This window comes from Triturus cristatus, chromosome 3_1, assembly GCF_964204655.1.
Source record: "Triturus cristatus chromosome 3_1, aTriCri1.1, whole genome shotgun sequence".
NCBI lineage: Eukaryota > Metazoa > Chordata > Amphibia > Caudata > Salamandridae > Triturus > Triturus cristatus.
In genome coordinates this window covers 656,063,098-656,086,433 of record NC_140583.1, presented here as the reverse complement: position 1 = coordinate 656,086,433, position 23,336 = coordinate 656,063,098, and the positions used below count along the sequence as shown (strand labels likewise).

General features: G+C 44.3%; 1 protein-coding gene across 4 annotated transcripts in view; it reads right to left on the bottom strand.

Annotated features, from left to right (window-relative positions):
• FRMD5 (FERM domain containing 5) overlaps positions 1-23,336 on the bottom strand; it is a 493,627-nt gene that overhangs the window by 203,644 nt on the left and 266,647 nt on the right. For all 4 annotated transcript variants that reach the window (XM_085644690.1, XM_085644693.1, XM_085644691.1 and 1 more), the window contains exon 2: positions 18,314-18,418. In XM_085644690.1, the coding sequence (XP_085500816.1) occupies positions 18,314-18,418 (105 nt within the window). The remainder of the gene's footprint in view (positions 1-18,313; positions 18,419-23,336) is intronic.

The following is a 23,336-nucleotide window of genomic DNA, read 5'->3' as shown; positions in this document are numbered from 1 at the left end:
CTAGCCTGGCTGATGAGGGCTGTTAGCCCGAAACCGTTCCCAGGATCCTTGTTCCGGTCCAGGGAAGACATGGCTTGGCAGTTCGGGCTGGGCTGTTCCCATGAGGCACAGGGTCAAGACTGATTTGCATATGGCTGTGTCTGAACTGGGGTGGCGAAGTGAGCTAAAGAACGATGATGGATTCAACCCAGATCTGTGACTGGGGGTGAATGTCTGAAAAGTTTCAGCGTTACGTCCATCATCTCCTTGTGTTTGCTTTGTTCACCCTAAGTTGGCAGGGTATGCCCAGACGTGGGTCCCTTGCTCACTTTGCCACTGGATTCAAGCCAGCCTGGCTGATGAGGGCTGTTAGCTCAAAACCAGTCCCTGGATGCTTGTTTCCGGTCCAGGGAAGACATGGCTTGGCAGTTGGGGCTGGACTGTTCCCATGAGGCACAGGGTCAAGACTGATTTGCATATGGCTGTGTCTGAACTGGGGTGGCGAAGTGAGCTAAAGAACGATGATGGACTCAACCCAGATCTGTGACTGGGGGTGAGTGTCTGAAAAGTTTCAGTGCTCCATCCATCATCTCCTTGTGTTTGCTTTGTGCAATAGATACAGCCAGAGAATGGTATATTCCCTAACGCCAGAATGTTTGCTTGCATTGGGTCCTTTTTCATAATCAGCTATATGTTTATGAGTGTGTAAATATCTGTCTGGCTTAAGATATGATCGGTCTTGCTGCGGTCCCCCACCTGTGACGATCACACTCAATTGGCTAGGAAATATTAATGCAGGGGATCAGGGTGACTTCTTTAACAATATTACTTTAGTTATCTCAAACATCCTGAATTTACAGATGAGCCAACGATGATTATCATCATATGCAAATGGTGAAGATTGTAATATTCCCTGTTACACTGTGGCTCAAAGTGAAGTACTGACGTAATATTCGGGGCACTAAGGCGAGATGGCTCGGGCCTAATAGAATGCCACAGAGCAAAAGAGACACACAGCTCATATGCATTATTAGGTCTTGAAGCTGACCATACGCTATCAGGCTTTCATTTATTCCCTCAGCTGTGTGTGGCCTCCGATGTATGTGCTAATTACACAATTAAATTCGGTGCTGGGCAGGGCCTTAAGTGGTAGGGAATAAGTGTATGGGGTAGGTAGGTTTCTAAAAATGGTGTGGCCTAAGAAGCATAACTAAGAATCCTTTCCAAGAAATGTGCGCTATATAGCTCAGGGAGTGACTTAAAATATATAAATGAAAACACTGTGCTTTCTATAGTGTACCACCCAACCAGTGTTTTGGGCCACTGGAGGTATGCCACAGTAGAGCACCAAATTATGTAGCAGGGTTAATTAAATTATGCGGCTTAAAAGACAAATCATGTATAATGCAGCACATATTTTATTGTATTACTTCAATATTTTGTCATTTTACACATGGTAATATTGTCACGCCATTCGGACCAGTTTGACAACGACTACAGAAATAAGCAACTGAAAGATGACCAGTAAACCTTAGATAAGGGCCTTTCACGGCACCCGATGTCACAGCCTTTTTGGTAACTTTTGCTCTGTTCGAACTAGAATTGTTTTTTGTTAAACTTTGCAGATTATTCAACAGATGATGAATTATGTAGCAAATGCAACAAATCTACAAATAAAAAAACTGCAGCTGCAGAATCGCATGCATTCAGTGTCCCTGCTCTGTGAGCTTTTTGTATTGCATCCAGAAATATCAACCTGTAATGTACATGCACCTAAAACAAGTCAAACTTATTGGCTTTGCCAAATAACACCTATTTTGTTGTGAAATGATTTGAATTTCTATTCAATTTAATTCTGAAAATATGAGACTGTGAATTAAACATTACTAAGGCTTGTAGAAGGAGTAGTAGTGTTCAGAGTGTAGCAATCAACCCTGCTCACACCAAATTCCTTAGCAGTTTCACTTAGACATTTAGGCCCTTTTTCGTCCCTCATCTTTCTGAAATCCTCCATCTGCATATCCCACAGCTTATCTCCTTTCTCTTCAGCATCCTTTTTTCACTCTCTTCTGCATGTAGTTCCTTGCAGCTCCTTCACCGCCCCCCTACATAAAACACAGTCAGCATTAATCACTACTTTTTCTTTTACTTTCCCTCTTTCACTATTTGCCAGCTGTGTACCTTCTTCTCACACTTTTACACAGAATCCCAATTACAAATGGCACGTGTGACCTTTGTTCTGTGCGATCTGAAAAGCGTCTAAGGATTGGATAAGCATGTATTCTGAACACCTTTTTGACCCACTGACAGGCACTACTTTGAAAACTCACACTGCCTTCAGCCTAAACACCAGACATCTCAATCTGGCCTGTTATAAAAGACCCATCCACAACCTGAACTCTCCCAGGCACTGAGAGGCGACTCAGTTCACACAACGCACTATACAAGAGTAATATGCTGAGTGAAAAATAACATCTTGGAAAAGGCAAACACTCTTAGGTAAAGCAAGATTAAGCAAAACATGTGAACTGGCCACAGGAACTACATAGCTGACATGTATCACCTTAAGATTTTGTAAAGTTATCAATGTGGTAGTTCCACACCATTTACCTCAAAGCCTCATAGCAATTTGTTCCGTTGACTATGGCCAATTGTATACCTTCTTTTGATATCCGTATCCATCTCTCCGCTATGCCATTGCTTTGGGGATAGTAAACTGATGTACAAATATATTCAATGTTATGGCTACCCAAAAATGTTGTCATTTTTCTAGACATAAGCTGCACTCCATTGTCCATGACTATACTTTTGGGAGAACTTCGTCTTTGAAATACATCCAGTCAATATGTTATACCACACTCGGTAGACACATCATACACCAGTTTTATCTCTGGCCCTTGTGGACATTGATTTATCAATACAAGAAAATACAATGGCAAATGGGACCTGCTATATAGAACAACACCCTTTCCCAAACTTTCCCTTGTCTAGGCAATAATGTGCAAGGTTGTGCATTCTTTTTGTGACTCGTCACTTACTGCACAATCTATACAAGATTTGACATTTTCTTCAATAGATATGTCAGCCACCAGGAGTTTCACCTTCCTCTTCATACTAGACATTCCTGCATGACCTTTATGTGCCATGTCAAATATGTAGTCTTTCCTAAGGGGTACCACAAGTTGATTACCTCTTAAAAGTAATACATCTATCATATATGTATCAATAACAGCAATGAAATATGAACCAAGATCTCGGATAATAAATTATTTCTTGGCCAATTAGTAATAATATACTACATAACCTTCAACGTAGATACATATTTCCTGTTGCTTCCGTCCATTCCTCCTTGGTAACATGGCCCATTGAAAAGTTACACATAGATAACACTCTACCAAACTCATGCTGCTCTTTTTCCCATAGCTTCTCCTCTTTCACTGGAAGTCTTGATAGATAAATCAGCTATAACATCCCCAGCCCCTGGAATGTATTCAACGTGAAAATGTAACTCTTTCAACGTGTATTGTCACCTAGCCACCCTTGGAGTGGATCTTCTACATCCTCCCATGATGAAGTAGGATTTATCATCAGAAATTACAGTAAATTGTGATCTATAAACATTTTCTAAAATGGTTAATGCTCCACCTGCAAGCTAGATTTTCATTTTCTAACATTGAATAATTTATATCTGCAGACCTTTTTTAAATGCTTTATTTACAACAGGCATAATTATACCTCAGGACCGTATGATGGCACTTACACAAACCAATGCAGTGTTTCCAACCACCCACAAGGTGGGAAGGGCACTGTTGGCCGGTCTGCTGGTAACAAACATTGAGGATTGTAGCGAAACAAGAAACATCAATACACAATAAGAAAAGCAGCAGCTACAATAACAAGAGAGCACGACCAGTGGAGTAGGGTGCTGGCACAGCGCCATAGCCACGTCAACCAGGGCTGAGTGGGGCCAGGGGGGGCGACACACACATTTCTGGACCATCACAGTCTCAGGGGGCCCCACATACGGTACAGGCAAGAAACTAGGCTGCAACCAGACCGGCTCCCCGTCCATGGCCCCTCGGGCACACAACCATCCCCAGAATCTACTCTCTCAGCCCCCTCCTCTCTTCATCATGGATCTCTGGCAATTCTCCAGTAGCAGCCGTAGAAGATACAACACGACCAGTCGCTGGAGAGGAATCGTTTGGCTCCGTTCCTGTCAACTGATTGACCATCTCCTCCCACTTATCAAGGTCTCTTTCGGCATTCCCATCAGTTCTGACCATGCACCCAGATATCTCTTCTGCCAAGGCCCACTCTCGTTAAGTCCTCGCGCCATTTGCACACCAGGTGGTGCGCCCGCCATCCAATGGACGGCTATTCGCAGCGGGGCCAGCACTAGTCCCAGGGCCACAGAGCAACCGCAAATCTTTGCCTCAGTTCAAGGGGAGGGGATAAGGTCAAGCAAGCAGTGTCAGGGAGAGGCTTTCAGCCGCAAGCCAATCACCCTCCAGAGCTTCTCAAGGGTTGCAGGCCAGTATACTCCCAGCGACAGGCAGTCTCAGGTCATGTGTAGCAACTTAGCTGGACTACCAGCATATCACGGGCATCCCTCACTACGTGTTATGTTATGTTATGTTAATGACATTTCTTAAGCGCGACAAATACCCGGAGGTGTCCTGGCGCTATCTAGAAATCCTAAGGGTCAAAACCGGAAAACCGAGCGACAAAAACAAGGAGGTCAATCCAAACTAAACAGCCAAGTCTTGGATTGACCTCCTTGTTTTCGTCGCTCGGTTTTCCGGTTTTGACCCTTAGGATTTCTAGATAGCGCCAGGACACCTCCGGGTATTTGTCGCGCTTAAGAAATGTCATTAACATAACATAACATAACACGTAGTGAGGGATGCCCGTGATATGCTGGTAGTCCAGAGATGGTTCTATGTAGTCTCTGGGGTGTTAAATACCTGCAGTGTATGTAGTGGAATTGTGTAAGTTTAAACCGAGCATTACTCGCTACTTCACTCACCTGTGCACATGCTCCATCCCATTCTCGATTAGTCAGTGGGCTATCAAGGTCTGTGTCCCATAAACAGCGCAAGCGTGTGAGATCCATATGGCTGTACGATTTGAGGGCCGTGTACACCCGTGAGATCAGGCCTCTGCTGGATTCCATGTCTAGGAGGAGACTCGATAGCTGTGACTCCTGTGGCTCCGCGGGAAACGCAGGCTACAGGTCCTGGATCGTGCCGGATATCTTGGCGTACTGTAAGAACTGCCCCGGGATGAGGCTGAAGTACTCACCAGCTTCTGCAAGAGAAATAAAGGCATCACCCTGATAGATGTCCCCAGCACCAGACATCCGCCCTCTGTCTAGTGGGTAATGGCCATTACTGTGTGCATCTGCTGGAGTGGGTCCAGCTACCAGAGAGGCAGCTGTTTAGCATAGGGCCAGTGCAAGACACCCCACGTCGTCGCATTCCAGGCTGCTACCACCTGTTGCACAATGCAGAATAGGCCACGGAGTCCCCACATCGCCCAAGAGCCTCAGCGGGAGGTCCGACCAATCAGCCAGTCCGTCCAATGGTCGTTTCTCCCAGTTCATTCCCTCCTCACACCAGAGGGCCACAAATTGAAGTTGCCCCGCTAAGTAGTAGAGGTGAAGATCTAGCACCCCCAGTCCGCCCCAATCTAGGGCCGGTTGCAGGACAGCGAGTTTCACCTGGCTCCACTTTCCCATCCACACCAGGGAAGTCAAGAGGCAGTTAAGAGTAGCAAATGTAGCGTGGGGGATGCCGCTGAAGGTGTCCTGCAACACGTATAGGACCGGGGAAGGAGCACCATTTTACTGAGTTAGCCACCTACCTCATGATAGAGAGAGTGGCAAGGTGTTCCAAAAGGCTATTGAAGTCTGGGGTCTCAACATAACCCTCCCTATGTTAAGATCGTACTGCCGCTCTGGGGTGTGAGCCAACTGGATCCCCAGGTAGTGGAAGGCATTCACTACACAGGGAGCGCCTATATCCGGGAGTGTCTCTCTGGCAATATTTTCTAGGGCCGCGAGTGGGAACACAATGGTATTCTGAGCGTTCACCTGAAGACTGGATACTGCTCCTAAGATGGCAATCATCTGGAGGAGGAGGGGCATGGCCGATCCTGGCTGACGAAGGTATACAAGAGTGTCATCTGAGTAAATTGACGCAACTTGGTCATTCTGGGTGGCCCAGGCAGCCAGGTGCGTTCGGAGGTAGATCCCCAATAGCTCCACAGCCAAAGCAAAAAGCAGTGGAGACAGGGGGCACCCCTGTCTGGTGCCTCTCGCTATTTCCAACGGCTCCGAAACAACCCTCCTTGTGCGCACTCTAGGCAGTGGTGCAGAGTACAGGAGCCACACCCAGCGAAGAAGAAAAAGATTCGAAGCCCATGCGACGCAGCACCTCCCAGAGGTACTCCCAGATCAGGGAGTCAAAGGCCTTTTCAATATCAATGGCCATGAGAGCTCCTTCCATGTCGTCCCTGCTGACTGAATGCATAACAAGGGCTAAGTGCCTCAAGTTCCTATGCATACCCCTGCCTGGTATGAAGTAGCACTGGTCTTTGTGCACCGACTGTGGGGTCGCCCCCCTCCGTCTGGTGGCCAGGAACTTCAAGAGAAGCTTACCGACAACATTAATCATCAATAAGGGGCGAAGACCCAGAGTCTGCAGGGTCCTTATACCCTTTGGGAATCATGGCTATCATCGATATCTGCAGATCTTAAATGTCTTGGTGCATATGCTATTGTTACCAATTTTCCTTCTAGTTTTTTTAAATAAAACTTCTCCTAATCCAATACTGTTAACGTTAGGTATATATCAATATTCTATTGGTATCAAATGAGCTTAAGGCAGGAACATCTGCTATGACCTTTTTGTACTTTTCAAAATTCTACAGTTCACTCCAGTGTCCACACAAATGTTTGTTGATTTTTATTCATTCATTCTGAGAACACTGGAATGTATTTCCCATAATATTCGACTAGCTCTAGATAGGACTTTAATTGGTGTTTATCCGTTGTTTCTAGAGCATCTAATATTGCTTTCACTAAACTTTGTTTTGGAACTATACCATTATTACTAATTGAATCTGCTAAGTAATCTAAAAAATGTAACTTCAAATCTACACTTTTTATTTAGTAATTGTTAAATCATTCGCAAATATAGACAGCTGCATCTTTCTATTGATTTTGTGTACTACTACCACTGTGCATAACCACTCAGAGGACTCAATCTCTTCTATGGCGTCTTCTCTACATAATCTATCTTAATTCTTCATTCAAAGTTTTCCTAACTGATATTGGTACATTTCTGACTTGATGTACATTGGCAATTACTCTCTTTTTAATATAATTGTATGAGTGAATGTTTTAATCACAATTTGTTGAAAATACATTTAGAAATAGGTCTTGTCATTCGGTCGCAATCATATCACTATGAGCGCTAACATTAGATCGTTATAATCGAGAACTTGATACGTATGGTTAGAGTCTTGGATCATAATAAAATCCCTTTGCTGTGGCCTTCCCAGCAAACACGACCACTCTTTAGCCACATATACATTTGTTTCTATTATTATACCTTTATATTCAGTGGTGGAGACAAAATATCCCACCATATTGATGGGTTCACTGCTTTAATCCACTAATCTTTTATTTGGTGGATAAAGACTAACATCAAGAAAACTCTTTAACACCAGAATCCGCCATAACTGAGATTTCCTGCCCTTCAATTTCCATTGTATAAAATGATGCATCCATTTTTGTAATTTCTAACACAAATGTGTAATCTTTATCCCCCTTCTATAGCTAGATTTCTCTTATTTGGTTATTCATTTCCTTGTTGAATCTAGTGCTTCTTGTCAATTTCCTTTGTCTTTACACATTCTTGTATAGTGATATTTTATCTTAAATACTCTACATGTTTGTCCAGTGGCTGGACAACATCCATCATTGGCATAATGCCCCAGAATACTGCATTTAGAACCTACATTGTCTGCTCTAATTTAAAATATTATTGAGTTGTCACCGATTTTGCACATTATCGAGTTATCTACCATTTTTGTCTCTTGTCTTAACTTTTTTGTTTTTACTAGTTGTATACCTGAAGTTTCTAGCTGAAAAAGTTCCCTAATGCAGATTAAGAAAGAATATATAAAAAAAAGCGAAATGTAACACTAAAAGTGTTACATTTCAAAATGTTCTGAGAATGGGAAGGAGTCTGAAATTGGAGACTAAAAATGATGCTGGTATGCTTAAATTGATTTGTGGGAGAACCACATGTACAGCAAACAGAATATAGTATGGACAATGGGTAGCCTCAATTAAATAACCAACAAAAAGAGAGCAAAAAAGACAAAGTGATATGCTAGAGACTAGCAAATCAATTTGAATTTTAGAATTAAAAAAATGATTTAGAAAAGCTCCACTCTTCAAATAAAATGTATTTTTTCTAGAGTTGTTTGTGAATTACATTAACTATTTCCTAATTTGTGTATTTGTTTGATGTACACTTATTCTGTGTTTCTGAGTAATGTTTGGAGGTTCAAATTATAGAAATTGTTTAAGCCAGATCCCCAACTTCAGTAATGACTGAGTGGGGGTCCCCGGATTCCAGTAATGATTCAGTGGGGGTCCATAGTAGTCAGAAGGTTAAGACCCGCTGTACTAGATGATCTTGTATCATCTGTTCATTAAAAGATTGGCAATTCCATTTCACAGCTATGATTCTTAATGCGTTTACGTATTAGTCAATCATTTATTTTGACAATCGACCTCTACCCAAGAATATGCGTATTGCAACTACTTAATTGACTTTTTTATAATGTAAATCTAATTGTGTTAATGCTGTATCAAATAAATCTAAGTTATCTTCTTCTTCATTTACAAGAAGGGCACGTGTATTAGTGTTCTCTGCCTTTATGTCCCCTAAACAGTGTTCCAGTAAAGCTATTTTATGATTATCAGTATAAATAACCTTCCAATTGGTTTAATATATGCCATGAATCACTCCTTCTATTGTGTCTATTCCAGAACTGGTTCACTTGGACATGGTAAATATGTAATTGGCCTGCTAATGTTATTATATGGGTATTGCTATTTCAATGTCTTTTGGGTGTACCACTGTTTTTTGTTACACAAATATGCGTGCAAAGTTTCCCAAGTTTCAACACAATGTGTACATAGATGTTTTCTCATATGCTCAATATGGTGATTAATTCGTTACTTCTGTTGTGGGTGTCAATGTAGGCTTGCGTCTTTCCCAGACCAATATGGCTGGCACTACACTCCCGCTTTTTGCATACAGTTTAAGAATGGTGTGCAAATCACTATTACCTGATTTACCACAAAAGTTATTTTGTATCTGGTTCACACTATGCGGTATCCAAAGTTTGGAGTGTGAATTAATACTGTAAGCGGTCTGGTTTGCTATTGTGCTGCTGCAGGTTCTGTGTCTTAATTAAGAAACAAAATTTCTAGTTTGTATCTTCTATTCTTTAAACCAACGACAGTGCATTACTGTCTTCTCTATTTTCCTCCCTCGGCCGCAGTGCACAAAATACCATGATGAAATTCCCGCACTCTTCTACCAATCTTCCTGTTGTTGTCCACCGCTGTTCTTTCCAGACTTCCCCTTGCTTGTGACCACCTAGTCACCAGTTATATGTAGTCCTCTCCAACTTCAAGACACGTAGGTAAGTTGATGGACGAAGGTCTATAGGAACATAACAAAGTAACATCTTATCAGAAGGCGAGCCTAGGAATATTGGCCTGGACTTGAACCTTGATGTTCGATAAACAATCCATTTCAGATGACTTTTTATCCTCAGTGACAGGTACTGTCCTTTGGACCAACATCAAGCAGACTCCTGGGGACAGGCATGGGAAGCACTAATAGCATCGTGAGCATCAATTTCATTTGCAGTTACTGCATTCTCCTCTTGAATAGGAGCATCAGTCAATCATCAGATGCCACAGACAACCCCGTTACCACAATCTCCAGTCACAAGCAAAATCCTGCAGTTCAGTAGTCCTTGATGGTGAACATCTGCTCCTCAATGCTGGTACGGTAATATGTGGCTAAAGAAGGGGCCGTGTGGTAGAAAGCATCCCCACCTCGTGAACTTCCGGCCCATATCTAGGCCCTGCTAGCTGAGAACCATGAAGGACACACATTTGGAGCTAACAATGTATCTCCTTCCGGAAACAGAATGATGTAAGAGCTGAAGTAGTGATGACTTCCTTTGTGGCTGAGGGTAGTGCAGTTATTCGATTGTCTGATCACAAGAGCATGGGCATGCATGAGTGACATTTTCCAGTATGTTTCATTCCTTTTGGCTTTTATTTTGAGATGGTTTTTGGAAGGAATGAAGTAGGCGTGTGAGTAATTTCTTCTGTGCAGTCCTGCAAGGTATCTTCCAAGCTAGTCTAGGAATGGATGATGGCGGCTGGTCGTCTTGCCTAGAACAAGAGATCCTTAAAGGGCAGCAGAGGAAAAACCGGACCAAAGAGCCTGACAAATGAACACTATAACTTGTCAATTAACCTGCTGACAGATTCCCAGAGGCTTCCCGTATCACGTGGCCTGTTTTCAAGGGCTGCCAACCCAGTGGGCAAATAACTGGGCACCAGGGAAAGAGACACTTTTTGGTGGTTCCTGCCTGCACACGTTGGACAACAGCCAATGGTGCCCACATTTGCACTCTTCAGCCAGGGATCACTGCCCGACTCTAAATTGGATGACAGAGGGAGAAGACATTTCTGACACCTGTGTGCGTGAGGAGCTATGCATCACCTCTTGCTGTTCACAAGCAGTAAGAGGTACAGGCCAATCATGACCTCAACTCTGGGTGAACTGAGTCGCCTCCGCCCAGGAATGAGCAGACGATGAGATGATAACTATTTAGTTTGTATAAGTCCCTAGGGCTAACACAGCAAGGGACAGAATGATTGTGTATGTGAACCTTGTCTGTGTAAGTTTGTTAAGTATGTTTAGGTTCTGCGTTTCTTTACTTTGAATCAACCTGCCTTAACCTTTCCAAAACCAACTTACTGCAACGTGTTTTGTTTTTCTCCTTTCGCGTACTAGTCAAATCGCCGTTCTTCTTGCTATCATGTCAGGAGTCTCTGGAGCGGACAGTCCAGCCTCATATGCTGACATACCTTCCCAATGAGTGGTCTAGATCTTGTAAAGCAGCAGCTGCAGCGGCCCAGATTCAGACCCGGGCAGACGGGCTCTGCCACCGACTTGGCGTCTCAGAGGGCACCAGGGAAGGTGTGGAGGGAGCACCGCTCTCCGCTCTCTAACCCCGAGAACTGCAAGGGAGGCAAAAATGCATGTGCATTGTTAGTTGTGCAGAACCGTGACCGTCTGCAGGAAAATGCTGATGTGCGCGTATTTTCTGATGGAAAAGCAAACAATAATCGAATTTCTCTCAGGAAACAAGCGGAGTTCCAGAATGCAGCGCCTGCTTTGCACTGGGACAGCATGCGGCATTTTTGAGGGGAAAACATGCCGTTTCATCCTTTTGAAATACCCACTCTGTGCTGGAGCAGCGGAGGACAGGGCCCACGCCAGGCACTTTGCGAAGATATTTAGTTCTCTTTCATGTGGCGATTGCTGTATTCACCTATTAAACTGATAGCAATGTGGCAGACATTTTTTGTGTAAACAGTATTAAAATCCCTAGCTGACACACCCTCAGGTCAGGAACAAAACATCTCCTCATTCCTCCCAGGATTCGTACCGCCAGGAATGGCAGTAGATCCTTTTCACATCTCGCCTCTACTTTGTGGAACCTGCTTCCACTGCAGCTGCGTATGGTTATTGATCATAATCAGTTTCGGAAAAGGCTAAAAACCTGGCTCTTCTGATCATTCTTCTTCTTCTGCCGTCGTCTTTCCATCCCTTCTATGGTTTTGGCTAGCGCTTTGAGACCCTCGGGTGATATGCACGCTAAATAAAATCCTATGACTATGTGTAACCCTAGACATTGAGCTGGGGAAGTCTTCAAACACCCAACGTACAATGTAAACACTTCTCGAGCCGTAAAAAAACACAACACTGTGGAAGTTCCCATACTCTGAACACACAGACCTGAGAGAGTCCTGAAGCGAACAAATGCATTATTTAGACTCCATAGTTTCCAAGGAGTAGTTTAATGAGTATTTAAATAAACTTTGATACATAACTGGTATAAAAGCCCTTATGAATGGAGTCTGACAATGGAACTACATTCCACTTTCTGTAACTCAAACATCTAATCTATCATGCAAAATACCATCTGTTAAGAGTATTCAAAAGCATGAGAGAGAAGATATTATTTTATCCCATAGACTGAAATATACATAATATTTAGATACCCATATAAATTTGTACAAGGTGTGTGTTACATTAAACACTGATGACGGAGCAGTAGATGTGAACACTGTGGCAACCGGTGAACTTATGCTTATCTTTAAGAGTGCAAAGCAGAACAAGCATTTACAATGCAATAAGTTTCGCAATGACATTGTTTTGAGCTATTGGCATTGAAAATGTTATTGTTTTTGTTTTTCCCTTTGTGAAGCATCGATCAAGTAATGGCGTTGTAAATTACAATGTCTTTTACCCCCTGTTGACAATGTTCAACTGTACATCCAATCAGACGGAGCGGAGGAGGACATTGTGTTTGGGGCCAGTGAAGGCTGAGAAGCAGTGATGCGAGTGCAGTGCACCAGGAACATGAGACGCCCTCAGTTTAACACCGTGAGGTACTGGTGCACTGCGAAAGCACCGGTCTAATCGGGCGACTCTCTGGCCAGGATCTTGTTTGAAACGGAGGGTGGGGCAGCCGGCTGGATGGGATATTCAGGTCGGTGCGCTCACTCGAGGAAGTAGAAGTAATTCAGCGCTCGGAGCAGATCTCTGTGCTGATCTATATCCGCCCAAGCTCGTTAGTGAGATGTGGTAGCCTGAAGGCCGAGTCTGGGCACAGCTGCGGGAGTGCGGGTGCGGCTGCCAAGTGGCGCGTTGCTTATCAACACCTTCAGGCAGTCCAGACTTTGGGAAGCAGCAGACTGGTCCACAGAAGTTCTCTGACTCGGTTTTTTTTCTGGACTGCAGTGACAGCAGGCACATCAATGTGCGGATGCTCACACTGCTTACTTCTCACTAGTGGAGAAGTTACGGCATGACGTCATGCCATGAAACCAATGTGGGATCACACTGCTTCACCTCCCAGAGGGTCGCCCCTGAGCATTGTGGTCAATGCAGTTCAACAAGCATGTGTGCTTTCAGGATTGTCTCGAGTAATTACAAAGTTGTACTGGCCATCTCTATACACGTGTTTCTGGATCATTATCCGTCATCAGTAGAGATTAGGCATCAAATATTTAGGGTTACTGAGCAGGCTGCCAAAGTATTCTCAGGTCACAGTACCTCTCAAGGCGCGCAGGTGCCTCTCCACGAGCTCGTCAGCTCAACCGGCTCGTGGGAGCCTTCTAAACGGGACATCAATGTGGGATCAAACTGCTTCACCTCCCAGCGGGTCGCCCCTGAGCATTGTGGTCAATGCAGTTCAACAAGCGTGTGTGCTTTCAGGATTGTCTCTAGTAATTACAAAGTTGTACTGGCCATCTCTATACACGTGTTTCTGGATCATTATCCGTCATCAGTAGAGATTAGACATCAAATATTTAGGGTTGCTGAGCAGGCTGCCAAAGTATTCTCAGGTCACAGTACCTCTCAAGGCGCGCAGGCGCCTCTCCACGAGCTCGTCAGCTCAACCGGCTCGAGGGAGCCTTTTAAACAGGAAACCAATGTGGGATCACACTGCTTCACTTCCCAGCGGGTCGCCTCTGAACATTGTAGTCAATGCAGTTCAACAAGCGTGTGTGCTTTCAGGATTGTCTCGAGTAATTACAAAGTTGTACTGGACATCTCTATACACGTGTTTCGGGATGCCTAATCTCTACTGATGATGGATAATGATCCAGAAACACGTGTATAGAGATGGCCAGTACAACTTTGTAATTACTCAAGACAATCCTGAAAGCACACACGCTTGTTGAACTGCATTGACCACAATGCTCAGGGGCGACCCGCTGGGAGGTGAAGCAGTGTGATCCCACATTGGTTTCCTGTTTAAAAGGCTCCCTCGAGCCGGTTGAGCTGACGAGCTTGTGGAGAGGCACCTGCGCGCCTTTAGAGGTACTGTGACCTGAGAATACTTTGGCAGCCTGCTCAGCAACCCTAAATATTTGATGCCTAATCTCTACTGATGACGGATAATGATCCAGAAACACGTGTATAGAGATGGCCAGTACAACTTTGTAATTACTCGAGACAATCCTGAAAGCACACACGCTTGTTGAACTGCATTGACCACAATGCTCAGGGGCGACCCGCTGGGAGGTGAAGCAGTGTGATCCCACATTGGTTTCCTGTTTAAAAGGCTCCCTCGAGCCGGTTGAGCTGACGAGCTCGTGGAGAGGCACCTGCGCGCCTTGAGAGGTACTGTGACCTGAATACTTTGGCAGCCTGCTCAGCAACCCTAAATATTTGATGCCTAATCTCTACTGATGACGGATAATGATCCAGAAACACGTGTATAGAGATGGCCAGTACAACTTTGTAATTACTCGAGACAATCCTGAAAGCACACACGCTTGTTAAACTGCATTGACCACAATGCTCAGGGGTGACCCACTGGGAGGTGAAGCAGTGTGATCCCACATTGGTTTCCTGTTTAAAAGGCTCCCTCGAGCCGGTTGAGCTGACGAGCTCGTGGAGAGGCACCTGCGCGCCTTGAGAGGTACTGTGACCTAAGAATACTTTGGCAGCCTGCTCAGCAACCCTAAATATTTGATGCCTAATTTCTACTGATGACGGATAATGATCCAGAAACACGTGTATAGAGATGGCCAGTACAACTTTGTAATTACTCGAGACAATCCTGAAAGCACACACGCTTGTTGAACTGCATTGACCACAATGCTCAGGGGCGACCCGCTGGGAGGTGAAGCAGTGTGATCCCACATTGGTTTCATGACGTCATGCCATGTGAGCTTTGTAGGGGGAGGGAAATCCTTTAAAGAGAGTCATTTTGTCTCTGGATTTCCATTCTCTTTTTGAAACTCAGGAGCAGAAACATTGTTGTGGTGTCACCAGGGCTGTAAGTGGAAGCTTTTTCAATATTATATAAAAGCCATAGTTGCTGCTTATTTATATTATGCTATTAACAATCATTGACAAAGGCAATAGTCCTGACTTGTTGTAGGTATGATATTACTTGCATCATATCTGTATGCAATGACAGAAGCAGCAAACTATGCTAAGTACAGATTTTTAGTTTACGTGCTTTTAAGCTACGCCCTTAATTATATTGGCCCCGCCCCATTGGGAGACCACCCAGTTTTTTTTTATCCAACTTAAAGTCCTGGGAATAACCAAAAGGTTGACTGGGGCCTCCGTCCACATTTCCACTGTATTATTTTGCCTACATTTAATGTACTAATTTCTTCTCAATATGAACACAAATTCAGAGCAGGACAGCTAAAAAAAAAAATTCAACCCCCGAGACCCGATCCTGTGTCAGACAACAAGGTAGGAACACTTCTGGTAGAAAGACATTTCAGAATGTAGGGAACCTGCAGCGTTCGTGGTGACTCCCGCCTTCCTAAATATAACAACTGAAATCTCATCGTAAGCACAGCTAACCTGGGGAAACGGGGGATAATGATAGAGGCCTCAAAATAAACCAGGTCTTAAAAAGGTGTTTAAAGGAACAGACGCAAGAGAGTTCCCAGGCCTCCTCAGTGAGGCTGGGCATGCACTGCACAAGCGCACAGCAATAGGCTTCCTCCAGCATGGCCTGGGTGAGGGCGAGAAGAGAAGTGTGTATCTCATAGGCCTCCTCGGTGAGGCTGGGCATGCACTGCACCAGCGCACAGCACTAGGCCTCTTCCAGCACGGCCTGGGGGAGGGGAGAGGTTTGTTTCTCACGGGCCTCCTCGGTGAGGTGGAGTCTGCACTGCACCAGCGCACACCACTAAGCTTCTTCCAGCACAGCCTGGGGGAGGGCGAGAAGAGAAGTGTGTATCTCATAGGCCTCCTTGAGGAGGCTGCAGCCTCAGCCTGCACCAGCGCACAGCACATGGCCTCTTCCACCACGGCCTGGTGGAGGGCGAGCAAGGAGTGCGTTTCACACAGGCCTCCTCGGTGAGGCCGAGCCGCACGCACAGAATTAGGATTCTGACACAACATACGACCTGGGGGAGGTCGACGGGAGAAGTGTGTTGTCAGCAAGGTGAATGCGCTGAGACAGTTTCATATGGATTGGGCGGCCATGAGCGTCTCTCCAAACTGCTGCCTCGGATTACCGTCTGATTGTTGGTGATTTATCGCCCACGTGTGTCGCTCTGACAAAAAGAAACAGGACACAGTGCAGGGCCTGCTTTAGCTTCCTGGCTGAATATCAACCATCCCTGGAGGCTTTTTGTTGGCATAGTGTGAACTGCCACCCGCTATACCTCCGACTTACTAGTGCTGTGGGCACCCTATGCGAAAGCATGAAGGGATGGGCGAGCTTTGCAGCGTGGGGCAAAGACGAGCACTGTTGGGTCTGGGATGGCGAAATGTCCTCCCATTTATTTAAATCGGCAGACAGGCTGAATAGCTTTCGTCTTGGTGATCCGAAATTTGGAAAATGACAAAGAATTTTCTAACTCGGCAAGTCGGAAAGCTGACACTGGGTGTATGGACTGTGGTAGTTTGCACTCCCAAGTCGGAGTGAAATGAAAGTGCTGAAATATGAAACGGATGGACACTGCAGACGCAAGGGTCTGCGTGCAGGGATGGGTAGGTGACTCGGAAGGCAATAGGAGTTATTTGCCAACATCCTGGCAGACAGACAGATGTTAAATGCCTTTCTCATAACGCTCCATCAGCTCGGCAACAGATTTGCAAGAAGCGCTCGCTATTGCGGGATGGCAGGGGGCCATCTGTTTTCACTCTGTCGTGTTTATATTTGCATCGCGCTTTCACTTTCACTTTAAGTGAAAGGGCGATGCAAAAATAAACACGAGGCTGAATGAAAACAGATGGCCCCGACAAAGATAAGAAAATGCTTAGCGACAGCCGCAAAGCAGACGAGCCAGTCCGGATGGGCCGGGCAAAAGGGTGGAAACAAAAATACCTAATTTCCAATGGCAGGCCACCGTTTAGCATAAACGGTGACACCAGCCAATGAAAATGAGGGGCGGGGCTTCAACTCCCCTTCTGAAATGTCCTCTCTGTCTATAAGACTCGCCGAGCGAGCAGCACATGCGCTGCAACGCTAGGCGAGACCTAAAAAGGACCATGCTGAAATGGATGCCAAGAGAGTATAAGGCAATATTTGTACCACATACTGTCAAAAGTTTTGTTCAAAAATTGGTCATGCTGATTAAAAGTCGTCACCATTTTGACTATGGTGGCAAAATGCGTGGATCTTATCAAACCTGGAAAAGATCAGTCCTACACCTTGGGCTTGATTTATGAAAAAAAAGTTAATATTTTGTTCTCTACCTAAAAGTACTTTTATGTTTTTTTTTTTGTTTTTTTTACAATTCACTAACATTCTCATAAGTTGACTAAGAAAGATGCACAAGGTGCAGGTTTCTAGACATACCACTTACTACATACGTGACATCTCTTTTGGGCTCTTATAGTCCCTTGGCAGAAATCTAAACAGTGCAGATTTAAACACACGGGGAGTAAAAGCCCATGGTGCAAATGCACATTTTCTTATTGTCTATTTCTCGGCAAGAAATCATTTTCCCCGCCTACACTCCCAACAGAACTAGCGGTGATCTGTTCCCCTTCCCGTTGCGGCAGGGGAATTAAACCATCCTTTAATTTTTCAACCATTTTTGGGAGAGGAAAGGTCGGATCGTATGTTGTGAACTCCCACAAAAGTCAAACCACTACTTGAAACATACACTTCCTAGCGCTTAAATGGTTATTTATTCCTGTGAGTTTCTCTGCATTTGTAGCGGAGAAATCCACAGTGGTGAATCCATTAATGCTTGCCAGGAATCCTTCTGTGAACTGCTGGTAGGTGTAAATGGAAGTATTTTCATCCATAAACTACGGAACGAAGATACCTCTGTGAATCAAGCACGTGTCTCAGCTGCCAATATACTGCCACACAAACAGCATCCTAACTAAACTGTTAGACAGCCAACATCAAGGGTATGATGTGATCATAAATCTTAGGCAGACATTTTCCCCGCACAACCCCTATTGCACTCACTTATAAATGCCAGAGAGAAACCTACCCTTTGCTTGTCTGGATCCACATACCGAATGCCAAAGTAATCTTTCTCCAAAAGGTTCAGGTGGTGGCACAGCAGGTCAAACAGGTACTGGCCTTTGGCATCTCTCTGAAAACAGAAAGATTAGAAAGGGTTAAATAAAGAGAAATGTATCACCAGATGAAGCTCATTTTCACATTCGGGAACTAATGTACAGTGCCAGTGCCAGCGCAGACCCAGGTACGTCACGGAAGGCTATTATTGTGATTTCAACAAAAGTCAATTGTAGGGTGCTGTGGTCTTGTGTAGTCCTTCTGCCACCTCGCAGTATCCTATCAGTGGACACCGCACAGATTTTGGATGCCATTCACCCCCGTCCAAAAGCCTGGTGTTTACAGATCTGCTTTTGGTAGTGTTTAATGTCAGCAAACCAGATCCCTGCTTGGGGTTATTGAACAGGCCCCAGAACTCTAGGATTCAGCCCGTTTGCTTTTACTCAGAGCTCTCGGATTGGTACCTTTCCCATATCGCTTCCACTGTTCTGTGTTAGTAACCACTGAGACCGCAAGTTCTGTTCAGTTGACCCGCTATTGCTCCCCAATTTGCGCAGCTCAACTGTTGGGGTCACTGACTGGCATAATGCCCAGGCGTACAGAGTGCAACGCAGAGCAACGGACAGCTTCTGACAATGTCTCTCTGGTCTCTGCTATTCTGAGGAAAAAAGACGAGGCAGCCTAATGACACATCAGCAAGCAGTCTCACAGAGAGACGGACGGCTTTAAGATGTCTAAGGTACTCACTCCGATCCCAGCACACCTAGACAAGCGTCATATCATAAAACACTGCATTATACCGAAAAGCAAGATAGGTTTAATGGTGCATCAGAGAACACACAACTATAAAATATTGTAAAGTGAGGTGAGATTTATGTCTGTGTGGAGCCTGCATGAGAGACATAAGGGGCACTCACTGATTCTTCGCTGAGACTCGTAAAGGGAGGCAACCTCCTCTGCACTTCTTAATAAAGATAAAAATGCATTCAATATTTGCACACACTGCAAGTGAGTGAAAATGCCTTCTGTCTTCACAGTCAGTATAATCACACAAGATAGGGTAGAGAGTGTTGAGAGAGGCTCTCAGTTTGTAGTCCAAAATAGGAGAGGGGCACAAACCCATTAGCCAGCCATATGGCTGCTTCACTTGCACAGATGGAGCATCAAACTGACTCCTTGTTAGTCACTTAGCCTTTTTTCCCAGTTCACCGTACTCTTACCAGCTTGTATGCCTCTCCTGAAGTCTACTAGATTACCTGCCTAGCCTGCCGCATCTTGCAGGTTGGAACATGTCACCACAATAATACGGCTTTGCCAGGATTCTGCGCTTCGAAGCTCTTTGAAGACCCAGTGGATTCTAAAATGAAGGCCACTTCTGTCATGCATCCCTATGGGGTATTGGACTCTTAAACATGGACATATATGCCCTACCTTTGAATATTGGGTGTAATGTGCAAGAAAAGTACACGGAGAATGATATGCTAGTGGGCATAATGCAGTCCATCCGCACAGGAGTGCTTCTTCTTTATGTAAAATAGGCACAAGGAATGATTTCAGATATTGGAGTGGCGAGGTGTCTATACACCAGCACAGGGGGAGAGTTGAAGTATAGTCCCCATTTACTCTGGTGACTTTTCCTTAGACAGGGGAACTACTTAAGATGGTTAGCATTGCTCTCTGGCAGAAGAAGGGAGTTAACGAAAATCAGAAATTTTTCGGATGACAGTAATTTGTTTCAGTAAGAGAAAAATGTGGTATCAGTAAAAACTCTTTACCCAGGTACATAAAACTACACTTAGCATGTCATAGAGGGCCAATTCCAGTGAGCCTCATATTCAGTTTGCCCCTAACTGCTGTGTGTGCCTCAATGTGCCAGTCAGTGGTTGAAGGCACCATAGACCGTGTTGTGCATGCCTAGCTTCAGGCCAGAAAGGCAGATGTATGCGTCACCAGCATACACCGAGTTTCTTCAATAACACACACCCCTGCTACTTATTTGCCCTAGTCAGGCACAAGTATTTGCACACAACGGTGCCTTTGCACTTCTCATGTACAATCATAGTGGACCTCACACAGACTCTCTTGCCATATGCACATATGTACCTTAAAACATACAATGCCTTGTAGGATGCAATGTGAAATGATGTCTTGCACGTCACCAAGCATACCACTACCTTGCAAGAAGAAATGGTCGATGGTGCAATGTCTTGTAAGATGAAATGAAGTCCGTGCATTGCCTTGTAGGGTGCAATGTGAAATGAAGTCTTGCTCATCACCAAGCATAGCACTACCTTAAAAGAAGCAATAATGGATTGTTCACAGGTCCCCTTTCTTCGGATGTCGAACACCCACATTGTTAGTGCAGAAGTGGGCCCACTCATCACAGACCCCATATGTACGTAGACAACAGGGAGTCTTGTTACTTCATCAAACTGTGGTTGGCCTGTACTAGTTGCTATCATGCACAACTAATATAATGGTCTTATCTCTTGAGTTTGTAATACTGCAGTGTCCTTATTGGTGTATCCTGCTCTGGAGCACTAACGGTTGAAACCAAATGCCAAGGCTACTCCTATCATAGGTGAAGTGATGGTAAGGGACCTATACCTAGCTTGATATCTGTAAGGCTGTCAGTATTCTGCCATTCTGCCACTAGGTGTCGCACACGAAGGACCTTTGCGAACCCACCTCTAAATCAGTATAGGACAATATACACATCGACACTTACTATATTTAAGGACTAATTTAAAGATTTTGGTAGGTGGCCCGTTTCTCCATCAGGGAGAAAAAAGTTAATTACTCAGTCAACCAGGCAGAGGTGCGGCCCACCAAATGTAAAAATGACTGCCAAGCTGGAGGTCATTTCTGAAGCATTGGTGTGAACTGCCATCACAGCGGTTCCTGTCAGTGCTTTTTGAAGTTTGGTGCAGGGCTCCATCAAAATGACAGAGCTTCACACAAATTTTTTTTTTTCTTTCTATTTGCCAAAAGAAAAATCGCAAAGCAGGATTAAAAAAAAAAAAAGAAAACACTCCGTCCACCATGAGAGTCCTCTCCTATAGCGAGGGAGCATTTAGCAGTTTTCACTTCCTCTTACCACCAGAGTTTTCCTGGAGGTGACGGGCAATACAAACTGACCTCTAATTCCACCCATCTAATTCAGGTGGGTGGACTTGGAGATCTGCCTCTGAGTGACCTTTCTGCAGGGCCGTCAATGAAGTTTAATGGTAGCGGATATGGTGTAGTCTCCGCTGTGATTAAACTTATTACCACCCACATCTAAAACGGGTGGACGGGCCTTTAGCTTGTCAGTATGTATACTTTGTAGCCATTATGATGAAGTATACATACCACCAATATATAAATCAAGCCCTCAGTTTCTCTTCACCTTTCAGGCTACGTTTATGTTCCACTTTCCTAATGCATTATTGACCTTGTAGTTCCCTTTGTAGATCACGTCCTGGTGCTGGTTTCAGGTTCATTAGTTTTGTTCCTGGATCCTATGGTTATTCTGACCCCTTTATATCTGCATTCTCAACTTTTCTCTCTTGGCTTCATGCCACACTCTGTTCTTGGCTTTCCTATTCCATTTTGTGTTTTCTTGCTTTCCCTTTTACAAGCCCTAGTTCAGCCTTCCCCTCATTGGCAGATCTGTGTTGCCCATTGTAGTAATGACTACCACATTTTATTTAGTAAGATTCCTTTGTTCAGTATATCTCATGGAAAGCTGAACCTTTCAGTCAACACATAACAGACAGGCAGGCAGGCAGGCAGGCAGGCAGGCAGACACACACACACACACACACACACACACACACACTCCATCCACAGAACTGAAGTTGCAGTCTACGGCACCTCCCTCCTCTATCCATCAATAAATAGATTATAAGCAACAACAAGCATTAGCAATGCCTATAATCCGGCTTGCACTCATGCCTCCATTTACTGACAGATTCCTTCATTCACCCTTTAACAGAGCTGCAATAAAGCACATGTAAACTCAACTACATGCAAAATTAATTAAAAGAATACAAATAGAAAAAAAATGTGCTACCATTTAAACGTGACGGACATATGCTTGCAATAAAAAAACTAAACATAGCAGCAGGTATCCGTTGTGCAGAGGTTTTGTGCATACTCTTTCAATGTTTTAAAGTTCCAGCATGACCACCACATTCAGAACCATTATGTTAGTCATCTTGGAACGATAAAAACAACTATGCACAACAGTATCCATTATGGTCTCCTGGTTGAGGAAGTGGCCATTTGGGATGTAGTGCACTCCAGCTGAAGTGAATGGCAAGCTAGCGACCCATTAGCACTGCCTGTAGAGCTGTAGTCTCCTCTTAAGAAAAATACAATAAAAAGAGGAGAAGCAAAGTAATGGAAGGAGAGCAACAAAAGGAGAAAATTGAAAACTAAAGGACTGGTCAACCAGTCCTGACAGTGAAGGTCACACATTTTAGGTGGATGTGCACATGTGATCAGAAAATGCCATCTTTCAAAAAGTAAGAGAGACAATGTTAGATGTGGACTGACCGATTACTCCAGGCAGTAAGCTCTCATGGATGGAAGTAGAATGTAAATGATACTGTAACACACCGATGGCAGAAGACAGCTCACCCAAGAGCCCTTTACGTATTTTTATGGATTTATCTTGATCTATATGTGGTTATAGGTATTATCTTTTTTTAAATCCTGATCGACAGCTACGCTCGTCAGGCCTTCTGAAGAGATTCTGGTAAGAATTATTTCAGTGCAAATCTTCTACCCGAGGGTTCATCAAAGGCGGTAACCAACGCCAAAATACTGTCCTACAAAGGTAATTTGTGACATTTCATGTAAAAAAATATCTATCTACCAGCTTGAATAGACAGAAATAACAATCTACCTTGGAATGCCAACTGACTTTAACATATGCTTTTCAAAATCAATATGTCAGATTTACTGCCTCTATCGTCACTTTTCATTAAAAACAATCAGTTCTATATCCT